Consider the following 13,126-nt stretch of genomic DNA (forward strand, 5'->3'; position numbering starts at 1 on the left):
GAATGCTAAACATGATTTCTGTGGCAAGACAAAAGCAGGAACTCTCAATGCTTCTCAGCCGAGAAAGCATTTGACAACTGAGAAAGCATTTGACAGGATGGATTGGCAGTACTTGGGACACACACTTGAAAAATGGGCTTTCATGCAGATTTTAGAAATTGGATCAGGGTGTTCTATTCCGGAACCACGTCAAAGGTGCGGGTGAATGGATACACCTCAAAGAGCTTTGATTTGATTTGAGAAGAGGTATGAGACAGGGATGTCCCCTTTCACCCCTACTATTCGCAATTAGTATTGAGCTCCTGACAGAAAGTTTACAAGTAAATCCTACAATTCAGGGAATATCGGTAGGTGGGGTGACAGATAAAATATCACTGTACATGGATGTTGTCATTCTATATATTTCGGATTCCTTCAGCATAATCCCTATGCTTTTGACGGGTTTAAGAGAATTTGGGGAAATATCAAGCTACAAAGTTCTTCTTCTACTTCTTTTGGCTGCTCCCGTTAAGGGTAGCCACAGCAGATCATCCATCGTTTCCATCTGCCCCTGTCCTCTGCATCTTCCTCTGTCATACCAACCATCTGCATGTCCTCCCTCACCACAGCCATAAACCTCCTCTTTGGTCTCCCTCTTCTCCTTCTGCCTGGTGGCTCAATCCTCAGCATCCTTCTCCCTATACAGCAGTGTTCAGAATAATAGTAGTCCTATGTGACTAAAAAGATTAATCCAGGTTTTGAGTATATTTCTTGTTGTTACATGGGAAACAAGGTACCAGTAGATTCAGTAGATTCTCACAAATCCAACAAGACCAAGCATTCATGATATGCACACTCGTAAGGCTATGAAATTGGGCTATTAGTAAAAAAAGTAGAAAAGGAGGTGTTCACAATAATAGTAGCATCTGCTGTTGATGCTACAAACTCAAAACTATTATGTTCAAACTGCTTTTTTAGCAATCCTGTGAATCACTAAACTAGTATTTAGTTATATAACCACAGTTTTTCATGATTTCTTCACATCTGTGAGGCATTCATTTTTGATTTTGCTCATTTACTAGTGTGCTTGGGGTTATTGTCTTGTTGAAACACCCATTTCAAGGGCATGTCCTCTTCAGCATAAGGCAACATGACCTCTTCAAGTATTTTGACATATCCAAACTGATCCATGATACCTGGTATGCGATATATAGGCCCAACACCATAGTAGGAGAAACATGTCCATATCATGATGCTTGCACTACCATGCTTCACTGTCTTCACTGTGAACTGTGGCTTGAATTCAGAGTTTGGGGGTCATCTCACAAACTGTCTGCTGCCTTTGGACCCAAAAAGAACAATTTTACTCTCATCAGTCCACAAAATATCCCTCCATTTCTCTTTAGGCCAGTTGATGTGTTCTTTGGCAAATTGTAACCTCTTCTGCACATGTCTTTTATTTAACAGAGGGACTTTGCGGGGGATTCTTGCAAATAAATTAGCTTCACACAGGCGTCTTCTAACTGTTACAACCACTTACAGGTAACTCCAGACTGTCTTTGATCATCCTGGAGCTGATCAGTGGGTGAGCCTTTGCCATTCTGGTTATTCTTCTATCCATTTTGATGGTTGTTTTCCATTTTCTTCCACGCGTCTCTGGTTTTTTGTCCATTTTAAAGCATTGGAGATCATTGTAGATGAACAGCCTATAATTTTTTGCACCTGTGTATAAGTTTTCCCCTCTCCAATCAACTTTTTAATCAAACTACGCTGTTCTTGTGAACAATGTCCTGAACATCCCATTTTCCTCAGGCTTTCAAAGAGAAAAGCATGTTCAACAGGTGCTGGCTTCATCCTTAAATAGGGGACACCTGATTCACACCTGTTTGTTCCACAAAATTGACGAACTCACTGACTGAATGCCACACTACTATTATTGTGAACACCCCCTTTTCTACTTTTTTTAACTAATAGCCCAATTTCATAGCCTTAAGAGTGTGCATATCATGAATGCTTGGTCTTGTTGGATTTGTGAGAATCTACTGAATCTACTGGTACCTTGTTTCCCATGTAACAATGAGAAATATATTCAAAACCTGGATTCATGTTTTTAGTCACATAGCACTACTTTTATTCTGAACACTACTGTATATCCTGGGTCCCTCCTCTGCACATGTCTCGCCTCTCTGACATTGTTTCCAAACCGTCCCACCTTTGTCCCCAAGCCATCTGATATGTTCATTCCTAATCCTGTCCATTCTTGTCACTCCCAAAGAGAATCACAACGTCTTCAGCTCTGCCACCTCTTTTTTTTATTCATACCATGGTCTGTAAGCCATGCAACATAGCTGGTCTCACAACTGTCTTGTATACTTTCCCCTTCACTCTTTCACATATTCTTCTATTCTTCATATTCATCCGCCCTGCCTGCACTCTCTTCTTCACCTCTTTACCACACTCTACATTACTTTGGACAGTGGACCCCAAGTATTTAAACTCATCTATTTTCAACACTTCTACTCCTTGCAACTGCACTCTTCCACTGGGCTCCCTCTCATTCACACACATGTACTCAGACTTGCTCATACTGACTTTCCTTTCCCTTCTCTCCAGAGCATATCTCTGCATTTCCAGGCTATACTGAACCTGTTCTTTACTCTTACTACAGATCACAATGTCATCTGCAAACATCATAGTCCATGGAGACTCTTCTCTGGTCTCATCAGTCAACCTGTCCATCACCATTGCAAACAAGAAAGGACTCAGAGCTGATCCTTGGTGTAATCCCACCTTGACCTTGAATGAGTCTGTCATTCCCACTGCGCATCTCACCTCTGTCACATTATGTTTGTACATGTCCTGTACTACCCTCACATTACAGTGAGGCAAATAAGCATTTGATCTACTGTCGATTTTTCAGGTTTTCCTACATACAAAGAATGGATAGGTCTGTAATTTTTCTCATAGGTACACTTCAACTTCAACTGTGAGACAGAATCTAAAAAAACCTAACAAAAACAAAACAAAACAAAAAACAAAATCAGAAAATCACATTTATGATCTTTACATAATTAATTTGCATTTTATTGCATGAAATAAGTATTTGATCACCTACCAATCAGCATGAATTCTGGCTCTCACAGACCTATTAGTTTTTCTTTAAGAAGCTCTTCTTTTCTGCATGCTTTACCTGTATTAATTGCACCTGTTTGCACTCCTTACATTTATAAAAGACACCTGTCCACACACTCAATCAGTTGTACTCCAACCTATCCAAAATGGCCAAGAACGAAGAGCTATCTAAGGACACCAGATACAGAATTGTAGACCTGCACAAGGCTGGGATGGGCTACAGATCAATAGGCAAACACTTCATCATGAAGCTGTATAACTGGGGATACAAAATGCAAAACATGCACTATGCACAATTTCTCCAATTACAGCCAGAGAAGCCTAAACATTCTTCTGGGTTGTCTGAGTATCTTGGTGTCTTTCCTCACTCTTCTCCTTCTTGCACAGTCACTCAGTTTTTGAGAACTGTCTACTCCATACAGATTTACCATAGCGTATAATACTGTTTTTACTTCTTCATCACTGATGTAAATAAAGTTCAAGACATATTCACTGAGTTGGAAATGTTAATGTATCATCCCCCTGACTGTCTACAGAAAACTAGCAATAAAACTGATTATTTACAAGTATTATACCAAAGGGGCCCATTATTCATGCAACCCATCATCTTGGCTTTTATATTTTTAATTAATTTATATCAAGTTGTAGAGATTTGCTTTCATTTTGATTCTAAGGAAGACAATTTTTGAAATTTTAATATTTAGAAGCCTGATTTGCATTTTGCATTTGAAATTGTATAAACAAATTAAAATGCGTGAAATACCAAGGGGCCAAATACTTTTGCAAGCCACTGTATGACACACAAGCCTAGGCTAAGCGTTAGCTGGTCAAGTTGATGCTGATGTCTTACTGGACTATCATTTTAGTCTTGTCAGAGTTTAAAATTAAGAAATTGCTAGACATCCAGCTTTTCACTGATGCAAGGCAATCTTCTAAGGATTTTATGTGGATGAGATTACCAGCAGTTATCGGCATGTATAACTGAGTATCATCAGCATAGCAATGAAAGGTAATCCCAAAACGCCGCACTGCCAAAGGGGTGCTATATTAAGGGAGAAAGTCAGGGGGGCCTGAGACGGACCCCTGTGGAACCCCAAATTCCATGTCACTAAGGTTAGAGGTAGTGTTATTGTACAAAACACAGTGAGAACGACTGGTCAGGTATGATGTCAACCATGCAAGGGCATTCCCAGTAATCCTAAAATGATTTCCAGCCTGTCGAGCAGAATGTGATGATCCACAGTATCAAACGCAGCACTAACATCTAACAGCACCAGAACTATAGTGGTGTCCGAATCCATTGCAAGCAGAAGATCATTCACCACTTTAGTGAGAGCTGTCTCTGTGGAATGATATTTTCTAAAAGCAGGCTGCAGTGGCTCAAAAAGATTCTATAATATTATAATATAATATAATATTCTTAGTAATGTGGTCCACGAGCTGCTGTGAAACCACCTTTTCCACAATTTAAGAGCAAAATGACAGATTTGACATCAGCTTATATTTTTTCATTGTACAAGGATCAAGATTAGATTTCTTAAGTAATGGTTTAATCACTACAGATTTGAAACATTTAGGCAGAAATGTCCATTCTTCTCTGAAGTCCATGACGAGTTCCAGCGTGGCAACTTTGTGATCAAGTCGCCGACATTTCCCTCATTATTTATGGCCACCAAAGTGCGAAAAGAAAAGAAACCTCTATCAAAGTTGATAGAAACATTCTACAAAGGCTCATAACCGCTTATAGGGCAGGACAACAAGTGAACCTGGAGAATAGTCTACAACATGAACTCATGATGTCTGTAGAACTCTCTTTGGTCACGATCAATGGTAGTCTGCTTGCGACCAATAAGTCCGTGTTGGCTGATATTCTGACACAAGCATTACAGGGTCCTGATGATATCACACTTGTTGGTTTTAGTTGTTTGCTCATTGATGACCAAACACTCATAATGACACTAGGGAAACCTCGACATGGAAAAACATTTGGAGACTACGCAAACCTGTTTGTTGATACAGTTCTGGCTATGGGAGCACGATATCAGTGGATCGACGTAGTCTTTCACCCTTTTAAATATATAATTTCATGTAAATAGGCCCTTGGAGTGGGGATTCCCCACGATGTCACATCAGACAACATGAACACAGAAAAGAAACTATACTGTAGATGACTGAAAATTACATGGAGACATGCAGGGACAGTTTATTCGGTACGCTGTTAAACAGATTAATCATGAAACTGGAAAAATGTTTGTGGAAGCTACGGAGCGTGAGTATGTGAGGCCGACATGCAAAACAGCGCGCACACACTGACGTTAAAAAGGTGAGGCGCACCTCCGCTGACCATTCACAATTTACGCACGCATTTATTGACAAATACTGAACACAGGAAGCCTGTTAAGAAGCTCTGCAGTTCACCATCAAGAAAAATATGAAAAAAGACATTAATAATAATAATAATAATAAACATATTTGAATGCACACATGCCCAAATGTGTCCATGCTGGTTTTTGTTCGGAACAATTACAAGAATAAACTATTTAAATACAAGCTCCCCCCATCTTGCACCGTGCAGCCTCCACATAAGCTTTGAACACTGATAGAATGAAAATGTTTCCTATTAACAGGAACAAATTCATCATGTGATGGCACCTTTATAGCAAAATGTGTGCAGTCAGTAGCTCCAATTTCATTCGGGAAACTGGCTCTTGCTGCAAAATGTGCTGTAATGTTGGAATGTACCTGATGACATTTGGATGATTGGGGCTCGGCGCAAGGTTGACTGGCACACGTCTGACTAATCAGCCAGCTCACGCTGGAATGCCCCTGATGCCAGGACGCCCAGCATGGTCAGCACCTGTGTGCGCACAGACAACCGCTGGGTTGTCGCCTTATTGCACTCTGGGTCGAATGCAGTTCTGTGCGCAGTCACACTGGCCTTGGTAAACGAAATCGGTTTATGAGCCAATTATCCTCATTTGGAAGTAAATCCTTGCATTCTCACCATTTGCACCATTTGCAAGGTCCTCTGACAACACCACTGTTAGTGCCATTTTACGCATCACTTTGCACGTGCTTTTATATCCATCCATATAATTGCAAACATGTTTGTGTGTTAAATGTTCATCAGTGTGTCTCTGATGTGCACATCACTCTGATGACTTCTTGTTTTCACACTCTTAACGGTTCCCAGCATCACCCTTACATGTCCACAGTGGAACAATAGCGGCAGAAACGTGCGTACGCCAGCCTGGATTTTTGCATGATGCACCGCACATTTCCACGCTCTTGTCACTTTTGATACTGTTATTGTTGCTGTTATTGTTTTCTTTGGTGACATCCCCAGGCTGGGAAGTGTATACAATATTTGGCCAAAATTATCTTAATTACTGTAAACACTGATCCCTACATGTCAAGTTGAATAAAGTCTGGAGGCATGTTCAGGTGCCACGTATCGCCTCGTTTATCATCAGTTGCCATGTCTTGTCTTGTTTTTGCCTCTACTGGTGGTTGGCTCTCACTGCGGTATTGTATCACTTCCTGTTCCGGAGCACAGCGGTGTTTTGCTGTATCTGTTAGCTGTTTAATCTGCGCAGTTAGATTGATCTAGATAAGGATTTGTTTCACAGTGTAATCTCCACGTGCCTTAACTATCAATCAATCAATCAATCAATTTTATTTATATAGCGCCAAATCACAACAAACAGTTGCCCCAAGGTGCTTTATATTGTAAGGCAAGGCCATACAATAATTACGTAAAAACCCCAACGGTCAAAACGACCCCCTGTGAGCAAGCACTTGGCGACAGTGGGAAGGAAAAACTCCCTTTTAACAGGAAGAAACCTCCAGCAGAACCAGGCTCAGGGAGGGGCAGTCTTCTGCTGGGACTGGTTGGGGCTGAGGGAGAGAACCAGGAAAAAGACATGCTGTGGAGGGGAGCAGAGATCAATCACTAATGATTAAATGCAGAGTGGTGCATACAGAGCAAAAGGAGAAAGAAACACTCAGTGCATCATGGGAACCCCCCAGCAGTCTAAGTCTATAGCAGCATAACTAAGGGATGGTTCAGGGTCACCTCATCCAGCCCTAACTATAAGCTTTAGCAAAAAGGAAAGTTTTAAGCCTAATCTTAAAAGTAGAGAGGGTGTCTGTCTCCCTGATCTGAATTGGGAGCTGGTTCCACAGGAGAGGAGCCTGAAAGCTGAAGGCTCTGCCACCCATTCTACTCTTATAAACCCTAGGAACTACAAGTAAGCCTGCAGTCTGAGAGCGAAGCGCTCTATTGGGGTGATATGGTACTATGAGGTCCCTAAGATAAGATGGGACCTGATTTTTCAAAACCTTATAAGTAAGAAGAAGAATTTTAAATTCTATTCTAGAATTAACAGGAAGCCAATGAAGAGAGGCCAATATGGGTGAGATATGCTCTCTCCTTCTAGTCCCTGTCAGTACTCTAGCTGCAGCATTTTGAATTAACTGAAGGCTTTTCAGGGAACTTTTAGGACAACCTGATAATAATGAATTACAATAGTCCAGCCTAGAGGAAATAAATGCATGAATTAGTTTTTCAGCATCACTCTGAGACAAGACCTTTCTAATTTTAGAGATATTGCGTAAATGCAAAAAAGCAGTCCTACATATTTGTTTAATATGCACATTGAATGACATATCCTGATCAAAAATGACTCCAAGATTTCTCACAGTATTACTAGAGGTCAGGGTAATGCCATCCAGAGTAAGGATCTGGTTAGACACCATGTTTCTAAGATTTGTGGTGCCAAGTACAATAACTTCAGTTTTATGTGAGTTTAAAAGCAGGAAATTAGAGGTCATCCATGTCTTTATGTCTGTAAGACAATCCTGCAGTTTAGCTAATTGGTGTGTGTCCTCTGGCTTCATGGATAGATAAAGCTGGGTATCATCTGCGTAAAGTGCCTGACGCCGTGGTATAACTCACAAACTCGCAGCTTAAAGCAGATAACCCGTAAGTTGGAGAGGAAATGGCGTCTCACTAATTTAGAAGATCTTCACTTAGCCTGGAAAAAGAGTCTGTTGCTCTATAAAAAAGCCCTCCGTAACGCTAGGACATCTTACTACTCATCACTAATTGAAGAAAATAAGAACAACAACAAGATTAGGCTTAAAACTTTCCTTTTTGCTAAAGCTTATAGTTAGGGCTGGATCAGGTGACCCTGAACCATCCCTTAGTTATGCTGCTATAGACTTAGACTGCTGGGGGGTTCCCATGATGCACTGAGTGTTTCTTTCTCTTTTTGCTCTGTATGCACCACTCTGCATTTAATCATTAGTGATTGATCTCTGCTCTCTTCCACAGCATGTCTTTTTCCTGGTTCTCTCCCTCAGCCCCAACCAGTCCCAGCAGAAGACTGCCCCTCCCTGAGCCTGGTTCTGCTGGAGGTTTATTCCTGTTAAAAAGGAGTTTTTCCTTCCCACTGTCGCCAAGTGCTTGCTCACAGGTGGTCGTTTTGACCGTTGGGGTTTTTCCGTAATTATTGTATGGCCTTGCCTTACAATATAAAGCGCCTTGGGGCAGCTGTTTGTTGTGATTTGGCGCTATATAAATAAAATTGATTTGATTTGATTTATCATACCTCATTTATCATAACTGTTGCATGCCATGTTCTGTTTTGTAGCCCCCCCGGCAGTTAACAGATAAATCACGACTTTTAAAAAGTGACCATGTGTCTTCTGCAGCCAGGTTAAACATGGGCATCCCCTTGGATTTCTCCAGTCACCGGGGTCCTCAACATCATTGCATGTATGTGTGTTGGATCATGCACAGGGAACTGTGCGATCTGGCCAAAATATCGGAGCTGACACTTACTCACTTTCCAAGTGTTACTTCTCCTCTGAGTCTTGTGAGCCACTCTTGACACAAAGTACTTTCAACATTACTCAAAGGTGGTCCAACAAGGCCTTTATCTTAAAGACATCCAGTTGTGTGTGTATGAAACTGAAAGAGTACAAGTCTGGGTTCCACTGCACTACAAAGGCCATCTGAAGAATATATTAATTATTAATGCGGGGATGCTGTAACATTGCTAACTGTAATGGCCCTAACAAAATTAAACAATTGAACTTACATATATGATCGCATTATTTTCCTTGGGATGGAAAATTGTCACATCCACTTCCTTCCCCTTCCTTTTACTTTCACCAGTTCCCTCCTTTCTTTCCAAGTCCAGTCCCCTACTGTCCTGTTTTTGCACAGCCTCTTTCATCACAATTGTGTTTGCACTCACCTGGGAGTCCCATGTGAAGTCAGTTCCAGTATTTCGGGGAATGCAGTTCATTTTCCTTTTGTTGGCAGGCAGGTTCACCCAGGAATTATCGAATGGATGTGGTGAGTTTGAACTCTGAAAATGCTTGTGATCCCTCTTCTGGGAACACTGATATTAGGTGAGGATCGAGGTGGATGTAAGAAGTTAATGAAAGTGGGGTGTCTATCTAGCAGAGAGGTGGATGTGCCAACGGCAGGATGCTGCAGCTTAAGGATGTAATTAGAACATTAAGGGTTGGGGTTGACTGGATTTGGATAGGCCAAGACCAGGATAAAAGGGCACAGAACGTCTGTAGACCAGATTTTATGAGGCTTAGTTGACTTCTTAAGACCAGTTCTGTCAATTCACTGCTTCTTCTCCTTCGTGGAGTTCTTCATGTTGGGGAGATGTACTGAAGGTGAATACATGAATGTGCACATATGTTCAGAACAGGAACAAAGGTGTGGAATGCACAAACGCACAGTCATTTTCATGGACTTCAGTCCAGTGAGAACTGAGCATCAACTGATCCTGACCGGGCTTTGCGTAAATGACTGTGCTCTCTCAGTCAACAGGATAATCCACTCTAAAAATGACTAGATTAAGACAGATTAAACACATGATGGGGTGAGAGGTAGCTGCTGCCACTAAATCCTTTTCATAGACTGTAAGACTTAAAGGAACACAATCACCTTTTGGATAAATAAGCTCCTTGATCAGTTTGCATTAGCTGATGTTATGGGATTGAATTGGCAGTCCTTTAAACATTATGATTTCACAATTTGTTTTTCATTACTGCATTCATTTTGCAGCATATTTGCCAGAAAAGCCAGTGAACGAATTTCAAATCCACCCCTTCCACTTTCTCACTTGTCTGAGATCTATTCCTCTTGACAGGCCATGCAGTTTTTATATCATGTGATTTTCAGCTCTTCTCGGTTTCACCCTTTCCACACATCTTCCTGCCTTTTACTTTCTTTTCACCTTGTTACACGTCTTCATCAAACTGGAATCAGATTAAAAATGCATAGAGAGCACGGCGAAAGAGAGAGAAGCGGGTAAAATGAATCTTCATGTCAACATTTTATTCGGGTTGACTCATCCAGGGAGGTGTGTTTTATTATAAAGCTGTGGGTGGACATGGCTGTGATTGTAATTGTGTTGACCTGGCCCCTCATTTCACTCGCTCTGCCTCTCTCTCATCATCCCCTCGTGCTTATCAACATGCTGTCTTGATAAAGTCCTGTGCTCTCAACTTCATTAAGCCTTTCATTTATATTAAACAGCAGATAAGTCTTCCCAGCCTGCTACACACCCCCACCCTTCAGGCACATTACTCCCACGTGGAGGTGACTTGGCAGCAACCACTCTGCAGTGTGTCCTCAGCTTGCACCTCCAGCAATCCTGCTCTTTCTTGTTATTCCTCTATTTGTTTACTAATGACTCCCTATCATCTCCTCTTCCTCCCTCTTATCCCCTGCTCTCCATTCCTACGATTGCTATTGTTGTCTGATGTTTTACACCCTTCCCATCCCTGGCCAGGAGCCAGGAGAGTGTTGTGAGACATCAATATTAGCCAGGGCCTCCTGGTTTCAAATGGGCTTGAGGGGGAAAAAAAAAAAGTTGAACTCTGCAACACTATCAAGCTGTGAGGGAGTTATCTACAATCTGTCCTTTACAAGGAGTTCTTCTCCAGTGCATTCCCCCGCCTGCCCACAGGCTGTGATCAGGCATTGTGGGAAATAAAGCCAAGACCCGTGGTTTATTCTGCAGTGCTCTACTCCCCCCCAATTCTGTCTACTCACTCTGCTTTAGTAGTTGGACTTGACCATGCAATATTATATTTGACAGCTTCTTGACTGTTTCCAGGCTCCTGAAAACCAAATTCCGATAAACTAAATCACACCATCAGGTGGAACATACCACATGGCAAATGGCATCAGTCCATTTAGAACTCACTGTTTCAGACAGATGTTTATCGGCCTATGGGAAATCCATGGAGCTTTATCCAACTTTTCACACTGCTGAGCCAGAAAATACCAAGAAATGATGAAATGGATGTCTGTGAAGTATTGATGGGATAACATTAAAATGTGTGCTCTGCTGATCCTTTTTTCCGTTTGAGTGTGGATGTACAGGTGAACCTCGTTAACTTGCGCATGCGTAAGCCACGATTCAGCTTTAGTCACGGTCGATTTGTGGACCCCAAGAACTTAGAAAACTGTATAATATACTGCATTTTTATTGTTAACTTCATTAACTTGGGGTTTCAGATAACTCATGGCCCAATTTTGTGGACCCCAACTCGAGCAAGTTGACAGGGCTGTAATTGTATATGGATGTATCTGTGTGTGGAGATCAAACAAATTAGTTTTTTTAGCAATCATGGAGTCTAACCCATTATTAACCACAATGCCAGATTCAGCTGATTTTTTTTTTTTTTTTTTTTTTGCTTTGATCCATCGAAGAGAAATAAGTGAGGCTGATTTCATGTGAAAATGTATTCCCCAATGTACATTCTTTTAAGCATACCCCCTCTCCATCTCTCTCCTGGACTCTGCAGGAAACGCCCGGCAGCCCTCCTGTCCTTGATCAGTCTGTGAATCCTTTGCTAGACAACCATGAGCGTCGGATTTCCAACTCTCTCTATGAAACAGTTGATGTTTTGGACACGCACTCCATGCCGACATCTAATGTAATTGGGCGGATAGGTGAGTCTAGTCCATACTGCAGCTGTGTCATTTCAACCTCTCAAGACGTTTTCATTCTTTGTTTTCGTGTGGATAGCTTTTGGAGGTTACCCTCAACACACCTTGATGGGAAGTACAGTATGTTTGACCTCATAGTGTCATAGTCAGTCAATTTGCTCACTATGTAAATTGATACTGTCTGTGGTTCAACATTGCTTTATCAGTTTTAATCCCAGTCTATCTGATGTGCTTCCCCAATACCTAAATCACCATTACTTTCTAAATCTCATCACTGTTACCATCTTCAGTTGCACTGTTTCATTCTTCAAACCTCCCAACATTCTTTTCGCTGGGGACTAATTTCCCAGTGCGCTTCTTCCCTCAACGCGCAACTGGTTTCACTCAGGTCAGTGTTCATTCTGTCCAGTTGCCACCAGCAGGTTAAGATCGCAGAGCTTCTTGGCATATTAGAATTGGCAGTTCAATCCTCCATTGTTCACATCCGTCATCTGAACATCAACAGACCTTTCAGATATGCATACACACTGAAGATTGAAAGTGACTGACTCAGTGCAGGGAGGGTTTGCTGGTGCATGAAGTAGCCACAGCCATTCCAACACCACACATACTATATATTATGTTTTGCACTTTGGGCCTGGGAATGATATGTATTGTATAGTTTTGAAGGGATTATTTTCATTGACAGATTAGACTATTTGTGACATATTTTAATCTTTCTCTAATGAAATGTATCCTGTTGCATTTGACACTTGTATTGGGCGCAAGGTAGGATGTCACAGTGGTTTAAACCTCCTTCACAATCAGCTATATCTGAGATCAGTATTCTAGACCTGTATTCTATTTTTTTTTCCTAGTCTTATTTCCTGCCTTGCAACAGACTGGGTCCTTTTCAGGGTGTGCCCTGCCTCACGCCCATTGACTGCTGGGATAGACTCCAGCCTTGCCATGACCTTTAATTGGAGTAAGCAGTTACAGAAAATGGATGGATAGTCATATTTCCTCTTGAGTATTTTTGTTTATTCA

The 13,126-nt window shown here is 41.5% G+C and overlaps 1 protein-coding gene across 3 annotated transcripts in view; it reads left to right on the forward strand.

The window, feature by feature from the left end:
- Positions 1–13,126, forward strand: part of LOC117512002 (partitioning defective 3 homolog) — a 1,323,734-nt gene that overhangs the window by 805,669 nt on the left and 504,939 nt on the right. For all 3 annotated transcript variants that reach the window (XM_034171933.1, XM_034171942.1, XM_034171950.1), the window contains exon 15: positions 11,956–12,103. In XM_034171933.1, the coding sequence (XP_034027824.1) occupies positions 11,956–12,103 (148 nt within the window). The remainder of the gene's footprint in view (positions 1–11,955; positions 12,104–13,126) is intronic.

Source organism: Thalassophryne amazonica, chromosome 1 (assembly GCF_902500255.1).
Source record: "Thalassophryne amazonica chromosome 1, fThaAma1.1, whole genome shotgun sequence".
Lineage (NCBI taxonomy): Eukaryota > Metazoa > Chordata > Actinopteri > Batrachoidiformes > Batrachoididae > Thalassophryne > Thalassophryne amazonica.